This window comes from Heptranchias perlo, chromosome 8 (genome assembly GCF_035084215.1).
Source record: "Heptranchias perlo isolate sHepPer1 chromosome 8, sHepPer1.hap1, whole genome shotgun sequence".
NCBI classification, from domain to species: domain Eukaryota; kingdom Metazoa; phylum Chordata; class Chondrichthyes; order Hexanchiformes; family Hexanchidae; genus Heptranchias; species Heptranchias perlo.
In genome coordinates this window covers 19255183-19276299 of record NC_090332.1, presented here as the reverse complement: position 1 = coordinate 19276299, position 21117 = coordinate 19255183, and the positions used below count along the sequence as shown (strand labels likewise).

Sequence of the window (21117 nt, the reverse complement as noted above, 5' to 3'; positions counted from 1 at the left end):
AAGCCTCCAAGCAGCATGAAACAACAGGGGAGCTGGAAACACAAATGGATCTGTAGCTTAGCTATTTTCTTAGAGAAACACAGGCTGTACCTAAGTTAAGGGTGCAGCAGAGAGGAAGCAAGGTGAAAGAGAACATCTGTGCGAAATGGATGACTAAGGGGTTTACCCAAAATAAGCCAAATTAAACAATACCTCAGGGAAATGAAATGTAAAACAAATTTCTGAAGTAAAAATTAGGGTGCACCAGATAGAAGTAAAATCAAAAGGGAGTAACAGGGACGAAAAAAAATTAAACCAAAAAAGGCAAAAGAAAACGAACAGGAAAGAAAAGTACCAGAGAAGAAAAACAAAGATGGAGACCAGGAGGAGAGTCTGCTGAGGGATGTTCACAAGAGAGTCAGATACACGAGAGGCCTAAGAAATGTGAAAAATGTTTGTAATCAGTAAGTTTAAAGAAAGAGTTGTGTTCGTAGAGACCAAGGTACAGGAGCTTACAAGGGCAGACAGGATAGTAATCCAGAGGCCTGGACTAATAATCCGGAAGTCATGAGTTCCAATCCTGCAAAGGCAGTTTGGAATTTAAATTCAATTAATTAAATAAAAAATTCTGGAATTAAAATACTAGTTTCAGTAATAGTGGCCATGAAACTGCTGGATTGTCATAAAAACCCATCTGGTTCACTAATGTCCATTAGGGAAGGAAACCTGCCGTCCTTACCCGGTCTGGCCTATATGTGACTCCAGACCCACAGCAATATGGTTGATTCTTAATTGCTCTCTGAAATGGCCTAGCAAGCCACTCAGTTGTAAAATCTCGCTAAAAAAGTCATAAGAATAAAACCGGACAGACCACCCGGCATCAGACATGACAAAGGCAAACCAAGCCCAGTCAACCCTGCAAAGTTCTCCTCACTAACATCTGGGGACTCGTGTCAAAATTGGGAGAGCTGTCCCACAGACTAGTCAAGTAACAGCCTGACATAGCCATACTCACAATCATAACTTTCAGCCAACGTCCCTGACCCTTCCATCACCATCCCTGGGTATGTCCTGTCACACAGACCCACCAGAGCACCAGAGGTGGCGGTACAGTGACCAACAGTCAGGAGGGAGTGGACCTGGGAGTCCTCAACATTGACTTCAGACCCCATGAAATCTCAAGGCATCAGACATGGGCAAGAAAACCTGCTGATTACCACCTACCGCCCTCCCTCAGCTGATGAATCAGTCCTCCTCCATGTTGAACACCACTTGGAGGAAGCACTGAGGGTAGCAAGGGTACAGAATGTACTCTGGATGGGGGACTTCAATGTCGATCACCAAGAGTGGCTCGGTAGCACCACTACTGACCGAGTCCTGAAGGACATAGCTGCCAGACTGGGCCTGCAGCAGGTGGTGAGCGAACAACTTACTTGACCTCGTCCTCACCAATCTACCTGTCGCAAATGCACCTGTCCATGACGGTATTGGTAGGAGTGACCACTGCACAGTCCTCGTGGAGATGAAGTCCCATCTTCGCACTGAGGATACCATCCAACGTGTTATGTGGCACTATCACCGTGCTAAATGGGATAGATTCAGAACAGATCTAGCAGCTCAAAAAGGGCGTCCATGAGGTGCTGTGGGCCATCAGCAGCAGAACTGTATTCCAGCACAATCTGTAACCTCATGGCCCGGCATATTCCTCACTCTACCATTACCAACAAGCCAGGGGATCAACCCTGGTTCAATGAGGAGTGTAGAAGAGCATGCCAGGAGCAGCAACAGGTGTACCTAAAAATGAGGTGCCAACCTGGTGAAGCTACAACTCAGGACTACATGCATGCTAAACAACGGAAGCAACATGCTATAGACAGAGCTAAGCGATTCCACAACCAACGGATCAGATCAAAGCTCTGCAGTCCTGCCACATCCAGTCGTGAATGGTGGTGAACAATTAAACAACTAACGGGAGGAGAAGGCTCTGTAAACATCCCCATCCTCAATGATGACTGAGTCCAGCACGTGAGTGCAAAAGACAAGGCTGAAGCGTTTGCAACCATCTTCAGCCAGAAGTGACGAGTGGATGATCCATCTTGGCCTCCTCCCGATATCCCCATCATCACAGCAGCCAGTGTTCAGCCAATTCGATTCACTCCACATGATATCAAGAAAAGGCTGAGTGCTCTGGATACAGCAACGGCTATGGGCCCCGACAACATCCCGGCTGCAGTGCTGAAGACTTGTGCTCCACAACTAGCTGCACCTCTAGCCAAGCTGTTCCAGTACAGCTACAACACTGGCATCTACCCGACAATGTGGAAAATTGCCCAGGTTTGTCCTGTCCACAATCCGGCCAATTACCATCCCATCAGTCTACTCTCAATCATCAGCAAAATGACGGAAGGTGTCGTCGACAGTGCTATCAAGCGACACTTACTCACCAATAACCTGCTCACCGACGCTCAGTTTGGGTTCCGCCAGGACCACTCGGCTCCAGACCTCATTATGGCCTTGGTCCGAAAGAGCTGAATTCCAGAGGTGAGGTGAGAGTGACTGCCCTTGACATCAAGGCAGCATTTGACCGAGTGTCGCACCAAGGAGCCCTAGTAAAATTGAAGTCAATGGGAATCGGGGAGAAAACTCTCCAGTGGCTGGAGTCATACCTAGCGCAAAGGAAGATGGTAGTGGTTATTGGAGGCCAATCATCTCAGCCCCAGGACATTGCTGCAGGAGTTCCTCAGGGCAGTGTCCTAGGCCCAACCATCTTCAGCTGCTTCATCAACGACCTTCCCTCCATCATAAGGTCAGAAATGGGGATGTTCGCTGATGATTGCACAATGGTCAGTTGCATTCGCAACCCCTCAGATAATGAAGCAGTCTGAGCCCGCATGCAGCGGGACCTGGACAACATCCAGAATTGGGCTGATAAGTGGCAAGTAACATTCACGCCAGACAAGTGCCAGGCAATGACCATCTCCAACAAGAGAGAGAGTCTAACCACCTCCCTTGACATTCAACGGCATTACCATCGCCGAATTACCCATCAACAACATCCTGGGGGTCGCCACTGACCAGAAACTTAACTGGACCAGCCATATAAATACTGTGGCTGCAAGAACGGGTCAGAGGCTGGGTATTCTGTGGCAAGTGACTCACCTCCTGACTCCCCAAAGCCTTTCCACCATCTACAATGCACAAGTCAGGAGTGTGATGGAATACTCTCCACTTGCCTGGATGAGTGCAGCTCCAATAACACTCAAGAAACTCAACACCATCCAGGACAAAGCAGCCCGCTTGATTGGCACCCCATCCACCACCCTAAACATTCACGCCCTTCACCACCGGCGGACTGTGGCTGCAGTGTGTACCATCCACAGGATGCACTGCAGCAACTTGCCAAGGCTTCTTCGACAGCACTTCCCAAACCCCCGATCCTCTAACACCTAGAAGGACAAGAGCAGCAGGCACATGGGAACATCACCTGCACGTTCTCTTCCAAGTCACACACCACCCCGACTTGGAAATATATCGCCGTTCCTTCATCGTCACTGGGTCAAAATCCTGGAACTCCCTTCCTAACCGCACTGTGGGAGAACCTTCACCACACGGACTGCAGCGGTTCAAGAAGGCGGCTCACCACCACCTTCTCAAGGGCAATTAGGGATGGGCAATAAATGCTGGCCTTGCCAGCAATGCCCACATCCCATGAACAAATAGAAAAAGAGGGGATAGTATTAGATTTAGAAAGTGAGTTGTTACAGGTAAGATAAATATGGCCAAGCTAGCATCAGATATCAATAGTGAACACTGAAGGATAGCAGCTGGATACCTGTACAATTAGGAACAGTGTTGTCATGACAAAGGAACAACTGCTGGAAGAAGTCATGGTAATGGAAATACTGGCTGGATTAAGGTTGACAAAAGAAAGAAATGTAGGAAACTCTGCAAAGCTACACCCAACAGGTTACACTAAACAGATACCAGGTACTGTAACATTGCACAAGAATACACGGTCCTAAAAGTTAGAGTAGTTATAAAACCAAAGAGTCAAACTTGGGCAAAGGGAGAATGAGGCCAAGCAACAATGCCTCTTCCGGTTTTCGCGCCCAGCAGAGAGGAACTACACATCCAGGATGGGTGGGAAAGAGACACCGCATCGGCCGTTGGGAGAGAGATTTGGGGGGGGGGGGGGGGGGGGGGAGGGGGTGCATGTGACATCAGTTTTAAGGGTTTTTTTTCAACTGTGGGAAAAGTAATTTTATTTAGTCTATTTTTCACTCATCCAGCCCTTCCTGCCTGGTTTCACCAGGCATGAGGTACAGTTAAAATCTTTTTAAGTGTCCAATATACAAAAAATAAACTACCTTATGTACCTCAATCAGGTACATTTGCCCCTTTAATTATCAGCGTGCCGGATAAATTGCCGGCGGGACTTCTGACTTCCTGATACACATGCGCACCCAGGTGCGTCTGGGTCGTTGACGTTTTTCAGCATGTTGGAGCCGGGATTCCCTCCCTCTCCATAAAAATGCGATTGTTTACCCACGCAAACCTGGCAGTTAAAATTCTGCCCTCAGACTCTGACAGTCTTAGAGTACTGTGCACAGTTCTGATCTCCAAACTGCAAAAATGATATTGAAGCACTGGAGAAAGTGCAGAAAAGACTTTCAAGGATGTTATCAGGAAATATTGAGCAAGTTGGAGCTATTTTCTCTGGAAAAAAAGACTAAGAAGAGACCTAGTTAGAAGGCTTTAAAAATTATGAAGAAGTTCAATAGAAAAATGTTCCCACTTGTGGGTGAGTCCAGAACCAGGGGGCATAAATATAAGATACCCACTAACAGATCAAAAAGAATTTAGGAGGAATTTCTTCACACAGAGAAGGATTTGGGGCTAGGGTGGGAAGAGGCAATTACAGTTGGAGGCGGCTCATCTGGAATATAAACACCAGCATAGACAAGTTGAGCCAAATGTACTGTTACTGTGCCATAGATTATATGTAATTCTATGCAATCAGAGACACCTCAGATAAAATAAGTTGATCCTGTGGGGGACAGAAAGCAATAAAATCAACTATTCTAGGTGGACATCACTAATGCTAAAAAAAAAATCCATGCCAACACTGGGGGTAGGCAATCGATCACCAGGTCAGCATAAGGAGGATGACAATTTACTGTCTGAAGAGATATCAAGGGCATGTATAAATTCAGAATTTTCCAGCTAAATTGTTTGCTCACATCCACTTATCCCTACACTGTGCTAGATATTACGAAGATTTGATCCTGGAGGATAAAAATAAAAGTTGATCATGTTGGTAATCTTATTGGCCTGTGGATCAATTTTATCATATTGTAAAGATACATCTTAGCAACTTTTTCTAAATGGCATGTTTAAGAATGGTTTATCTAAAAACATATTTTTGGAACTAAAGCCAAAGATAAAAATTATGGGGTCAGAAATTACTCAGCCACTGAGAAGAAAAGCAACTGGTGAACAGCTAATGGCCAACTCCAGAGGGCAGTACATTTTCGGTTACCCTTCCATCTTCAAAAGTACCTCTGTGTCATGCAATACTTGGGGATTATAAAAGAACCGTGAGATACTGTAACCGAACAAAGGCTTCCTTGCTTTAATCCACAGGACAATGTCCATACTCAATATTTGTAAAGCTGCCATAAGAACATTTTACGTTGTTAATGTGCTGTCAAGAGCGTGCATCAATACAAATGACACATGCTCCACTCCTCAGACAGAGCAAAGGACCTGCAGGAATAATGTAAAATACAAAATTCCATCCAACAAGCCCAACAAAAAAAAACTTGGGAGAATCTCACTCATCGGCCACAAGTCTTTTAAGTGATTTTCCAGAACCAGTCAACATAAAAAGTCTTTATGACTAGCTGGAGCATGTGCTTAATAACCAGCTTAATTTTCGATAAACTGATGTGGATGTTCAGGTGACTCCTACACTTAACCCTTTCTTCACTGTTAGATGTACTGTCACTTTTGGGAAAACGGAAGGAAGACCATTTCATGGAATTAAGTCCTAATGATTTGGGGCACACCAAAATATTGCATTTTCACTGACCTATGTAGGATATACTGACACTGGAATAGTTTAATATTGGTTGGCAGTTACACTTGGCAATTCTGTGCACTTCAATAAATCTTATGAACCTGAACTATGATGAAAAACAATCGTATATCAACATAAAAATTCATGCATTTTAAATCAGATAATTCTTCGCCCAATTTTCTACCCCAAATTTTCTCCTAAAAGGTACTACAATTCCATTGCCAATAGCAACCCTCACAGAAGTAGTAATTATTTGGACCAATCTACCTTTTCTCATCCTTGATTTTTATGTTCTTATATGAGCCTCCATGTTCTATTTGATTAAGGGGCAGAAGAAAAGAGATAAACAACATCTCAGGTAAATAAATCCTGTCTTTGTGCACACTTTCCAGCAAGGGACATTGGACAACAGAAGCAGGAACCTCCACTAATCTTTCCCAATTCTAGCCCAGGGACATTAAACCCAATAACTAGCGCCATCACTGCCCCAACTCAGATTAGCACAAATTAGCAACTGAACCAAGGGACTTCACAATCTGTATGGCCTAGAACCATGCCATATGTTTAGCCTCTGAGGTTTTATGATGTTTTTCCCCCCCTTTCAGTGTTCTACAGACCACAGGAAAACAAATCAGTCAAATCAAATCAACTACTGTAGGTTTTTTGTTGCACAAAAACTCACTCCAGCAAGGTTAAAAAAATGACCAAAATGGATAATAAAGGAATCATGAAAGTACATTTTTAAACTATTGTCAAATCTGAAAATACATATATGTCCCATTTTTTCCACAGTACAAGATTTGCTTACCTGTAAGGTCTTGTAACTTTCCAGACACCCTTGCACGCTTAGCTCTATGACCAAAATTTTCTGAAGTTGAAGTGGAAGCACCCTAGGAGACAGTAAAAGGAGTCAATAGCTCTTAACTCAGATTACAATTGCAATCATACGAAGTAAAAGGTCTACAATTTCCAAATGAAATACATGTTCTACTCCCTCAAGCGAGACTAGTATATTGTATTATTTTACGCTGAATTTAGTTCTTTCTCAACCCTTCCAATTTCACCCAAAGTTTCCATGCTGCATAACTTCTTGTGGGTGAAAGGGATAGCAGAGACATAAGGATGCTCTGGTGTTACTAATCTTCCAATTTTTCCTTTATGTCAGAGTTTTGCATGGTTGGGTGAGGGCAGGGGAAGAAAACAGAAAAAGACGAACTCTACTCGGCCTGGTAAGCTGATAGCTAATCCTTGTGGCAAACTTGTAAAAGGGATGTCTAACTAATGTCACATCAGCTCTACACCATGAAGTGACAACAATAACAGTTCCTTTCAGACAACATTTTGGCTCAATTCTGCTATTTTATAAAGGATTAAAACCCACAACATTTTATCTGAAATTGTATGACATTTAACAAGCAAACAATGGGAATTTGATGACTGGTATAAAGTTGATGTCATTCGGATTTGGAGCACCAGTTTTTCTTCATTTCAAGTAGATCTAATAGGAACTTATTGATAAAATCATTCCAATTCCTACATATTCAGTTAATCAACTGTCAGTAAACCATGTTTGACAGTACGCTGAAAAATTTACCCGTGTGTTCCATTGTGTAAATATATTTTCTAAGAAATTTGTAATTGAAGACAATGAAGGTGACCAGATGATGCCTGTTGAACAGATTGAAAATTCCAGTCCATCTAACAGTAAGGATCAATTTATAGAGGTGTGCTCACTAGGAGGATGTGGAGATGCCGGTGATGGACTGGGGTTGACAAATGTAAACAATCTTACAACACCAAGTTATAGTCCAACAATTTTATTTGAAAATCACAAGCTTTCGGAGGCTTCTTCCTTCGTCAGGTGAACGTCAGGAAATCCTTGAACCTTTTGCATTTATATTCAGAGAACAATACCTGGTGATTACAGATAATCATTCCAACTGCCCGTTGTCAAGGCAATCAAAGTGTTCAGACTGAGAGGTGTTACCTACAGGACCACCGAATATACAAACGGCCAGAACACAAAACAGAGAGAGAGAGGGAGAAACATCCGAAAGGAAGAGAAAGACAGAAAATGACCCGTTGAATTAAAAACAGATAACTTTTATTCGCTGGTGGGGTTACGTGTAGCGCAACATGAACCCAAGATCCCGGTTGAGGCCGTCCTCATGGGTGCGGAACTTGGCTATCAATTTCTGCTCGACGATTTTGCGTTGTCGTGTGTCTCGAAGGCCGCTGGGTAAGCATACTCCAAGGCGGCCTTCAAGACACACGACAACGCAAAATCGTTGAGCAGAAATTGATAGCCAAGTTCCGCACCCATGAGGACGGCCTCAACCGGGATCTTGGGTTCATGTTGCGCTACACGTAACCCCACCAGCGAATAAAAGTTATCTGTTTTTAATTCAACGGGTCATTTTCAGTCTTTCTCTTCCTTTCGGATGTTTCTCCCTCTCTCTCTCTGTTTTGTGTTCTGGCCGTTTGTATATTCGGTGGTCCTGTAGGTAACACCTCTCTGTCTGAACACTTCGATTGCCTTGACAACGGGCAGTTGGAATGATTATCTGTAATCACCAGGTATTGTTCTCTGAATATAAATGCAAAAGGTTCAAGGATTTCCTGACGTTCACCTGACGAAGGAAGAAGCCTCCGAAAGCATGTGATTTTCAAATAAAATTGTTGGACTATAACTTGGTGTTGTAAGATTGTTTACTAGGAGGAAACAGGGAAGTGTAAAATGTTACATTTGCAGCTACAGGTCTGTGCCTGTACTTGGCGGGCCATCCCATAAACTATTTCCAAAGTGATCTGGTCATAACTTGTGTCCTCTCCATAAAATAGTGAAGTGTAAATAAATATTTATTCTCAAAATGAAACCCTTTGACTCAGTTTGAACATACATTTTGACAGTATGAACAAAATACTGAGAAATGTGTAAACACTTTCCTTACACGGCATTCCTATTAACCTAGTTTAATAAATGTAGGCATGTATACTTCCTCATTGATATAGCTCGGGCAAATTGATTTAAGGATCATCTATTTTAGCCTTCAGCCAATAGTTTGTGGCCATTTTTACTTAGTGCGGTTATCTCACTCTACCATACCACAGAATTAAAATTCTGAACCCAGTATCTTATAATAGCGCAGTGGGGCATGATTTAGAGTAATACGGTAGGGCTGTATAAAGTCCAGTATTGAGACTAAATACAGCAGTATTAATTAGCTGTTAGAACAGATGCAGACAGTCTGGCCAAGAAAAATACTGAAAAAATACAAGGAAAAGAAACGGCTTTGAGGTAGTGAGAAATAAAAACACTGTTGTAGAAAGGGCATGGGATATCAAAAACTTGAAATAAGATAAGTAGGTAAAAGAATAAGGGTCAAGGCTCCAAAAAATTGGGAGTCTGGATTAAGGGTACTTATGTGAATGCACAACGCATCCAAAACAACATTGGAGAGTTAGAAGCATTAATAAATATGCAGGGATAGGATATAGTGGCTATAACACAGACACAACAGAATTGTGAACCTAATATTTCAGGTTATAATATTTTCAGGAGAGATGGAGATTGACAAAAAGGGGTAGGATGGCAATATTAATAAAGGATTCAATCAGTGTTAGAATGTAAACTGTTCTGGGGTTGCGTTAGGACAAAATCTGCATGGATAGAGTTAAGGAATAGAAAGGGAAATGGTACAATTATCTGTGTGCATTACAGGCCACTAAACAGTGGAGATGAGCTAGAGGAGGAGATCCACTGATCATTCTGAGGTATGTGCAAGTACAACAGGGCAATAATAATGGGCGATCGTACGTATTCCAAGATAAAATGGCATAAATGTAATACATGTGGTAAAAATGGGGAACGCTTTTCAGAATGCATCCAAGAACAATATGTTTCTAGGCAAACAAAGGAAAGAAGCATTGCACAATTTAATTCTGGGAAGTGAAGTGGGGCAAATAACTTGCATGTGAGTAGAACAAGTGGGAAACAGCAACTACAACATAGCTAGATTCATTGTAAAAATATAAAAAGATAATGAAGAGTCAGTGAAATAGGGCAGGGTATGGCTCAAATTAACTAAGCAGAAAGTTTAACAGGATGACAGACAGCAGTGGGGGATCTTCAAATATGAAATAGATAGTTACAAAATAAGCATATTCCCATAAAGTGAAAATGAGGTACAAAGAGTAAAGTACTGTAAAATTATGGCTAACAATACAGAAGAAAATCATGAATATAGAAAGTATAGTGGAGAGGCAAAAAAGGGGGATTAAAAAGGATGAGAGAATATTAGAAAGGGCTAGTAAATAATAAGAGGAAACATCAAGCACTTTTATACACAAGTATAAAAGAACAGTTGGAGACAATACGACTACTCGGGGCTGAAGAAGGAAATCTAGTTGTGGAGGATGACGGCGGTACAGTGGAGAAATTAAATATTTTGCACCGGTTTTTATAAAATATGATGGAGCTGAGAATGTAGGTGTCACTAGAAGAGGATGCAGAACAATTGTTAAAAATCTATATTCTATACCTCTTGACATAAAATCCAGTTTTCCATTAGCTTTTCATGACCTTATTCACTTGAGGTACTGCTTTAATGTCTAAGCCTGAACCCCAAACCCCTCTGCTCTTCCACATAAAGTATAATTATTACTTATATTTTTGTACCAAAATGTACCTCCTCACATTTACTGACCAAATTCCATCTGTCACTTTTCTGCCCATTTTATCATCGTATCAGTACCCCCTTACAGCTTCCTTTGGCCTTCAATTATTTATTATGCCTTCTAGTTTAGTATTGTCTATAAATTTGTACATGAATCCCTCTAGCCCTATAACCAAATCATTGATGTAGTGAGCAGAAACAATTCCAGATCACTGTTACCCACTTCCAAGCACACTTGAGAAACTGTCCTTGGCTCCTACTATCCGTTTCCCCCCCTTCTAACCAGTTTTTAATCCAATTTGCTACCCTTTCCTTAATTCCATGGCGCTAATCTTCTCCAATAGTCTCCTGTGTGGTACATTGTCAACAGTTTTCTACAGGGAGGTTGCCCTGGAGTGTAAATAAGGCCACCGTTCCCACCAACAACTCATGCAGCATCAAATGCATTTCACTTGCATCACTTAGCCCTTGGCTAAAGACTAACTTTCCCACATCCACATTTATTATGTCAGCCACTGGGTTTTGCCAGCCCTTTTTGCTATCCAAACAGCCTTTGCTAAAATTGGCATTGAAAGTATTTGTAAAGATTATGAAAATTTTTGACCCCATACATGGTCACAGCTGTATCTTAATCTTACCCATCACCCATTATATGTAGTTATACAGACCTTTAAGGGTTGCTCCTTCCACACCTAAAATACACAGAAATCTTCTATGCCGTGGAAATTTACCTTTTGCGTCAATATAAAAACACTTATATAAAATTATTAATTTCTAATAAACATTTTGCTGAAAAAGGTAAGAGAAAATTAACTTTAAAAAAATGCACTTTTTTTAAAAAACAATCACCAAAAAAAATCCTCCTCTCAGACAAAAAAACTTTTAAAAGCTTTGAACAAGTCTGCTACTTGAGGGTGACACACTTAGTTTTGGCAGTTAAAATGTAGCTTCATACAGAATGGCCTGTTCATATTATACATCCAACAGACCTGACAATCACCTTAAAATGCACTCAGCTGGATGCATCTCAGCACAGAACTGAAAATTTCAGGTCCTACCAGGGCTCAAATCCAGTAGTACCACTTCTATTGATAAAACTGACTCCTTTTAGAGCAAGATAAGTTCAGCATTTTTTTAAAAAAGTTCTTTTTGGAAAGTTCTTTTAAGAATAAGATGGCGGAAGCATGTCCTGCTGTAGTAACAAAATGTTAATTTCTTATATTTCACACGGTGATAACAATGAACGTTTCCTTTGCAAGACATTTCCCCTTTTCTTCATGCAGCAAGCTTGTGCATTTTTTTTAATATAAAAGTGCCTGACCTGCCTGAGCAGGCAGAGTCTATTTTTCTAATTCCAACAGAGAGGAGTTTCTAAGATTGCAAATAGCTTAGACATCACTATACTATTTTTGGAAACTGCACTTAATAAGCCTACCAGCCATATATGGTTGGCATATTCTACAGTTCATTATTTGCAAAATATTTATCACCAATTGGCCCTACACCCACTGTAACAACTTACAAGCATACGTGTGGCAAATGAGCACACAACGGGTATTTTAAATATATACATAGTGCTAACAATACCCACGTAGGATATTGAGAGGGGAACAGGCCTTGGCCAAATTAACTTTTTCAATTCTGCAGACTCTCAAGCAGCATCGGTTTATGTTCCCAACTCTTATTATTTGTTCATCTTGCCTGCATGCAATTCATTTTTAAAAACAAATTGTTTTTGATTCATAGCGACCATTTCTAGAGAGGACATCTTTTTTCACAATTCAAGGGCACTATTTGCTCATTTTAGTAAAAATATTGGCCAAAATTTTCACTAAAATTCACACACAAAGGAACTGCAATTCCTTGGTACCAAAGGTACATAGTGCACACCAATTTAAAAGGTACATATCCCAATGAATGCTAGATTAAGAATGCACTACATTCATAGAACTATTTTTCTTTTTATATTCACAAATTTTATAAAGCTGCATTACCAGAACCAGGACTCAAGTTGATTTCTACCCAAATCCTGTACCCATCAAGATTGACAAATACTTCATCGCCAGATCTGGCTGGACCACTTCAAGTATCAACAGGCCCTGCTCTCCTCTGCTAAAACTGCTCACTACTCCAGGATCCTCCTGGAATGCAAAGATAACTCCCAGCTTCTTCTCCCCCACTACCAACCCTCTCCTTAAACCCTTTTCCATCCTCCCAAATCTCCAACAAGTGTGAAGTGCTTATAGATTTCGTCACAAAGATCAAGACTAGCCATTCAGCTGCATTCCTTCATTCCCCATGCCGGGCCAAGCCAAGGTCCCCACCGCAATCCCCTGAACCCTCATATTTCTCTGGTTTCTCTATCTCCCCTCATGCCTCCTCCAAGCTCATCTTGTCCACGAGACCCAACTCCTGCTCTCGATTCTATTACCACAAACTGATGACTCAACTTCCCTTCCTGACCCCTATGCGAGATGACATTGTAAACTACTCCCTCTCCTGAGGCACTGATCCCGTCCCTTTCAAATTTGCCATCATCACCCCCTGCTCAAAAAACCCAACCCTGACCTGTCCTTGTAAACAACTGCCCCATCTTCAATCTCCCTTTCCGTTCCAGTCCTTGAATGTGTTGGTGCCTCCCAAATCCATGCCCATCTTTCACGTAAACCCATGTCTGAACCTCTCCAAACAGGATTCTACCCCTGCACTGAAATTCCCCAAAGTCACAAATTACATCCTCTTCCCCCCCCCCACCCATCCTTCTCCACGTCTCTGCAGCTTTTGCCATGTTTGACCACACCATCCTCCTCCAATGCCCCTCCTCCATTGTCCAGCTGCTGGACTGCCCTCACCTGGTTCCACGCTTGCCTATCCAGTCATAGCCAGAGACTCCCCTGCAATGGCTTTGCTTCCTGCCCAGTTACCTCGATCTATTCTTGTCCCCCTCCTATTTCTCATCATGTTGCCGCTAGTCAGCATACATGTGGAACCTGATGTTGTAAACACCCAGCTCCACCTCACCACCACCTCTCTCGACCCCTCCACTGCCTCTGTGTTGTCAGCCTGCTCGTCCGACATCCAGTCCTGGATGAGCCACAATTTCCTCCAATTAAATATTGGAAACACCATATCATCGCACCCCTCCACAAACTCTGTTCCCTCCCCGATCAAAATGTTCGCAACCTCGGCATCCTTTTTGACGCTGGGCTGAGCTTCCAATCCCATATCCTCTCCATCACGAAGACTGCCTACTTGCATCTCTGTAACACTGCCCGACTCAGCATCTGTCTCAGCCCAATTGCTGCTGAAACCCTCATCTACGCTTTTGTTACCTCCAGACTTAACTACTCTGCTGCTCTCCTGGCCAGCTACCGATCTTCCACCTTCCAGAAACTTGAGCTCATCCAAAACTCAGCTGTCTGTATCCTAACCCACACCAAGTCCTGCTTGCCCATCACCGCTCAGCTTGCTGACCTACATTGGCTCCCGGTCCACCAATGCCTCAAATTTAAAATTCTCATCCTTGTGTTCAAATCCCTCCTCCAGCCTTACAACAACTTGCATTTATATAACGCCTTTACCATAGTAAAACATCTCACAGCACTTCACAGGAACGTTATCAAACATAATTTGACACCAAGCCGCAGAGATATTAGGTCCCAAAGCTTCGTCAAGGAAGCATGTTTTACAGAGCGGAGAGGTAGAGAAGCAGAGAAGTTTAGGGAGGGAATTTCCAGGCTGTGCACTGCACTAAGTTACTCAACACCGAGAGATAACACATGCACCAGTCATGACTATTAATCGTTGGAAAGGTTTGGTGGCATGCACCTTTTTGAAGCTGGGTCCTGGCACTGACTGATGGATGTGTAGACTGCCAAGGTAACCTTGACTGCAGTGAAATCTCGAAGACAGAGGAACACAAAAACAGATCTGAGGTAGGAGAATCAAAAACTGAAGCTGAGGTAGACATCCAAAAATATCCCTAAAAATCCCTCCCAAAAAAAAGGTTTTCAAGAACTAAATGCACTGAAAGGTGATGTTGGATTTTGTGAAAATGTGGTGAACTGAAGAAAAGGCCAAATTTCATCTTTTTCTCATTGTACGAGAACTGCAAATCAACAGGTACAATTTCAAATCAAGGGCCTACGTGCAGCAAAGGCCAGACAGATTGGCATCTCCGAGATTGGGATGTTGGTCTACTAGTTTGTACATAAAGGTTGAGCAAATGAATAAGAAAGGCAAGTTTATAATTAAATGAATTTAATGTCTCTGTATAAAATCAAGTCTGATTGGCATGATTTATCCATCTAACCACTCAACATACACTCCCAGTTTCACAAAAAGGTACAATTTATAGTTTGAGTGTTATTGGGCAAAGCTCATTTGCAATTAGCAGTTATGATTCTAATTTTCATATCATACAAAACGAAATTTTGATGTATTCATGCAGAAAAACATCCAAAAGCAGCCCTACTGCCTTCAGGTATCATCCATTTCAACAAGTTATTACTTACACTCAAAATACATAGTTTTAGTACAATGTTACAACGTGCTGAAGCTGCAATATGTTGTGCTACAGAGTGGCAGGATGCAGTTCTGCACGCAGACAATTATTGATCTCAACCAAGGCACTCTGCAAAAGTGCAAAGCAGATGGAAGAATGGTCGATCATCTGGGCTATCCTCGTAGCACTGCTTATGACCAAATCGTAGTTGGCAGAAGGTCTTCATGTTCTGACCCTTTTTTAAAAAAAATAAATTGGCCTTTAGGTCTTGCTACAAGATAGTTTCTGTTAACATACCACCCATTCTCTTTCTACCTATCTGCATTGAGAAACTATCAAAAGGGTAGTGTTATCAAGGAGACAGTAAAAAACTCTCACTATCAACATATTCCATTCCACTCAAATATCACACTGTTACGCTGCCAAAGCAAACATTCTGGATTACACCTATCTACCAAGCTCCCAGACTAACTGGCCGACTACTTGTTTTCCACTGCATCTCTATGCTCCAGTACAGGCTCTTAGGTCCCCCAGAATCCTCATGTACATCAGAGCGCCACTAAGGATTGTAGCATTTGCTCCTCTCAAAAGGCAGCAGAATGCTCTTAAGATTCAATGAAAATCTCAGACCAATTGCACAGGTTTGTACACCAACCATGAAATCCTGACAGACTTTTTGGTTACAGTATGCATCAACCATTAGTCTTCCATTAAAGAACAAGGAGTAGAGGCATACCAGTTCAGCAGCACAATCGATGCAATTTAAGGATCAGAGATAATAAAACAGAAAATTCAGAACTGAGTAAGAAAACAAATTAACTTGAGGGGCAGGAAGATACAGACAAAGGCTGCTACTAATGCTTGTGTACACAATTTTCTTCCTTAATTTCATTCCCATGATCTCACTGGTCCATGCACGTTTCTTACTGGCTTTTTAGTCAGTATCCCCAGCATGTATTTGAGAATAGAAATTGACCAACATATTATGAAGGAACAAAAACATGACATTGAATCCTCTAACACTACATCAAAAAAAAATTATCAAGTCTCTGGATTGAGAAAAATCTACTGCGGTACAAAAAATGTGAAACAGACAACAATTTAGTCAAATCCAGAAATAATACGAACACCAAAATAAATTTCAGAACACCCTATGAGAATGATTAAACATCTTTTGAAAGATGAACAACACCTCAATCATATGGCTGTAGAGTATTAAACCAACCCAACATCGATCATTGTCTTCACAAAAGTTAAATATTTCAAAAACACAACTTACAGAATAGTTTGTATCCCACTCGTGAGGAAGACCATTGCAACTTTGACTGCAGCATTCAAAATTTATGGGATTAAAAACTGTGTTCCAGTTACCCAAGTATTCCACGCAAAATTCTTTCCCTCTCCAAATGAAAATTATCAGCTCAAAGACTTGGCATTGTAGATGATGGAGGATTCGATTAAACACTTTGAAAACTGAAACTGCAACTTCCAAGATAGCTGGTATCATTCCAAAGCATGCGCTTTCCAAACACTGATTTTTTTTTTAAATGGGAAAATATTATGAAAAAAAGTTTAAAATCTTTGCATCTGAATTATTTCCAAGGCAGATAATTCTCTACTAGGACAAAGTGTTAATTTGAAGTCCGTCAATTTGAATCATTATCCAATTTTTCTTGCACTTTTTCTTTACATTGTCATTTTACTTATGTTGGTAAAATTGAAGAGCCAGATATTAGAATTTTTTCATGCATACAACTTCATTTCAATAGGCTGTACTTGCTTGAAATCTAATGGCTGTACATGTCAAAATCCAACCTTCAAGTCTGAAAACCTCCAATTGTGGAGTATCAATTCCCTCACTCAAAATTAAACCAAATACATGGTATGCGAGAGAGCCAATGCATATCTCACCCAACATGAGCAACTCCACTTTTGGTCGTTAACAGAATGGCAACGGCTGATACAACCAGTGTTGGCCAGGCTTCTCGATAAAAGGCAAGCAATTTTTTGAAACGTTGGGGTTGATAATAAAACACATTTTTCTGAACCTGCGACAATGTGACTCACTCACCTCCATGCTATTCTTAGTAGGATAAGCTGTTCGTTTAGATAGTAATGACTTTCTCCGCAGCTGGTAAGGGCTGTTTTGTGCACCAGGTCCTGATTCTTCTGCAATCATGTCTGCAGGGACATCCTCATCTACAAGTAAACAGGGAAAAAAATTAGTTTTTTTGTTGGGGGGCTTTATGTTCTTCAAGGGCCTTCTCTCCACAGAACGTGGCTATCTGTTCCATTATACAATTCACCAAACTCATTCCAACTCCTGAGCAAATGGCTCTACAAACCTTTTAATACCCCCCACGAAATACAAATCACGTAAAACTCTAGAATACCCATCCAATCTTACATCCTGCATCCTTGATTTTTGAACGGTTGCCTTCCATGACATGATACTTCAATGCTTCCAGCAGCTAAGGAGCTCACTTAACATTCAATCATCTCGATCAGCAGTTATCCTGATTACACGCAATCCTATTCTTAACTAGATATTTATCCAGCTTTTGCAAAAATGCTATGTTGGGAGTCTATTGTGGACATCCACTACAATTCTTGGGGGAGGAAGAGGCAGGCAGAAAAGAATGCTTCTAACCTCAAGTCTTGCTTCAGGGTGGTTAATTTAATACTCTGTATTTAGTAACAATGCAAATTATAGCACCTTAACACAGAAAAAAAGTCCCATGGCCCTTTACAGAGGCATAATCAAAAATATGGATGCTGTGCCAAAGGAGGCGTGACCGAAAGCTTGGTCGGAGGTGATTTTTTTTTAAAAAAGGACCTAGGTAGAGAAAGAGACGCAGAAGGAATTCCAGAGCATGGGGCCTAGGCAGCTAAAGACATATCTGCCAATGATGGGGCAAAGGGATGGGGATTGCACAAAAGGTTAGAAAGAGGATGGAACAGTTGGGGTTACTGCTCGGAAGGAAGCAGCAACAGGTGCCTCAATAAGGCCTTCGGGTAATGTCATGTTGGCACAGGATAGCTTATTCAAGGAGCAGTCAAACCAACCATGGAGGCAGAGCAGGAAGGCAGAAGAGTGATCAGTTTGAAGTAAGGATGGGTGAAGAGGTAGGGCAGAGTTCCCCTGAGAAGAGAGAAATGTGGCATGACTGGGTGACAGGAGGGTAGGAGACAGGAGAGAAGGGCCAGAGAGGAGCCAAGAGGGAACAAAAAGATCGACATACGAATGCACTCATTCCAGAGCAACAGCCAAAATGTGGACACAAATGAATATAGTGATTTCAGGTTAAACAGGTATGGCAAATTAGGAGAGGCATGTCCTGGTCGTAAACGGAGGGCAGGGAGGAGACCATATGAGGCTCTGAAGTTCAAGTCTGAGGTCCTGAGATGGGATGATGCTGAATTGTAGGCCAGGCGGATACTGCTTGGGGCATTCAAGAACGAGTGGGTCGGAGACAGTTGTGAGGATGGAGTGGATCCAGGAGACATTCAAAGGGAAGAGTAAAAGAGCATTTGGCTGAAATACTGTAAAGGACGGAAAGACGACATGCAGCTGCTTAATATCCTTGTTACAAAAGCCCATTCCCCTGCCCCCACCCTTTAGAATGGCTTCCTGATCGAGCTGCCGTATTCAAGGAGCAGTCCTGGAATTAGGATTTTACCATTTTGACAACAGAAGTCTGCAACAGAATCATTTATTCTTTACAAATACCTCTAGAATATCTAGCAGAATCAATATATATGCTCCCAATTTCAGGAAAGAGGTTAATAGAACAAGGTTAAAAACAAATATTTCTGTTCCTCTCCCCCCCCCCCCCCATTTTATTGTAGAGATGGATGATTGTCAAAAAAATTCAGCCATAATTAAATGGCATCAAGGTATGTTATTTTCAGCTAAAAAAACAAGCGATTATGGTAATTGACACATGTAAAACATCACAAATTAAATAAAATTATGAAAAAGCAAAGCCAAGATTCCAGAAGATTGCACAGAAAATAAGCAATGTTTAGTCAAACTGCATTTTACATCGAGAAGACAAAACCTCCCCATAATTGAAGGGTAACATTCCCAAAACATTAGCACTCTGGAAAGGACCACTCAGCTCAGATTTCAGGGAGAGACGTCGCCAACAAATTATGTTCGTTTTTCTTCCCAGATAAATCTATGCAATAATGCTTAGAGTATGTGAGGCCACCAAGCAAATGTCTTATACAATCACCAATTTGAAACTTGGCATACCCCCCTTCTAAATACCGACTAATGCGCAAGCTTTTGCTTGGTGATAAGTGCACTCCACAGGAAAGAGTCTTACATTTTTGGCTCATAGCCAAGCTCAGTCCTGTAGTTCACACGTAAATTTTCCAACAAAGATTGCCATCAGGAATAAGGTTGCTATCGAGAAGCAAGAATCGGCTTTTCAGCATTCTAGCCAGGGACAGAGGCAAAACCAGCAAGGATCTGGGAACTTTTTGGTCAGTGACAAAAGTATTGCACCAAGCAGTGCATTGATCCAGCGAGTCATCTGGGGAACTGAATTTTTTAAAATGCATAGTCAAAAGGTAAATAACCTTGCTTCCTACAACAAAAAGATAACTATGCAATTCTACAGCCTGCAAATTGTAAACACAGACTATTACCGTTATGCCTTTATTGTCACAGGACCATGAATCCTCAAAAAAGAGTCTAGTAGGGTAAACTTATATTGCAGCTAGGTCAAGTTTTGTTATCAAATAAGTGTGTAGACTAGCAGATAGCCTTGGAATTTGGAAGTGCTATGAAAATAAATAAAGCAATACTTCTTCACTTGAAAGGAAGTGTGTTTTGATAGATAAAATATTAGCACTAAAATAGTTCTGGACCTGATCTTACATCTACCCTACTCACATGCCAAGTTAAGTTGGTTATACCACTGAAATATGAAGTTTCACATGGTCTCTGCCAATGGCTTGTGTATAACCGCACAGCCTTTGTGTGTTACTAAGCCAGAAAGGTCCTAGGTTTAATTCCTGGTCTATACTGGTTAAGTCGATCTCAGCTACAGCAGTATCAGCACATAGATTTTCATGTCTGGAGTCCTTGAGGGAACTCCAGAGGTCAGATTTCTATCTGTCTTATCAAATTTCTGAACTTTTCTACATTTGTTGATTTACTAGACTGTTACATCTAAAACTTTTTTTTTTGCAAGATTCTCCTTTCGGTAGCAGACATCATTTTTCACATGGTAGGACACAAAGTCCCTGGAAGTGTTTCAATATTTTCAGGGCTTCCGCCAAGGAACTTACCCATCAGAGACACTAAATGCCTTGTGCCCCTCGATTAGGGGAGGGTCAGCCAGGGTTTCTATTCCTGACCTGCATCTAGTATTAGTACTAGAAAATAAACTTCACTTCTGACTCAAAGTCAAATGGTCAATGCCATAGTAACTATACCTCAAGGCAACATCAGATGCCACTGCTATCACAGACACTAGTCTTGACTAAGCATTGTTCAAAGTTCCTACTAGGGAAAAAGGAACTGTCATATCTTATCCATATTAGGTGTTTTGCTCACATTGGTAGCTACTGCTGTGACTACAGAACTGAGAGACTATAAACTCTGGAGCACCTCTCAGTACCTTGACCTCAGCCATCGTAGACAACAAAGAACACAACACTATGCTGGTACTGCCATTTTGGATCATTTCCAATGTGTTAAAATTCTCTGAGTCAAGCTGTGATTCTTCAATGAGCAAATTCAATTCTCACAACTAGTCCTACTCTACAGGCTACATAATTCTCAAAATCACAGCTCGTCAAATAGATAACAAATACTTCTTGTGAATTACTTCCACTCACTGACCCTACAATATACATAAATGTTG

General features: G+C 41.5%; 1 protein-coding gene across 16 annotated transcripts in view; it reads right to left on the bottom strand.

The window, feature by feature from the left end:
• fbxo11b (F-box protein 11b) overlaps positions 1-21117 on the bottom strand; it is a 193699-nt gene that overhangs the window by 48526 nt on the left and 124056 nt on the right. For all 16 annotated transcript variants that reach the window (XM_067988748.1, XM_067988745.1, XM_067988746.1 and 13 more), the window contains 2 exons: positions 17310-17437; positions 6867-6948 (listed from right to left, as the gene is read on the bottom strand). In XM_067988748.1, coding sequence (XP_067844849.1) covers positions 6867-6948; positions 17310-17437 — 210 coding nt within the window. The remainder of the gene's footprint in view (positions 1-6866; positions 6949-17309; positions 17438-21117) is intronic.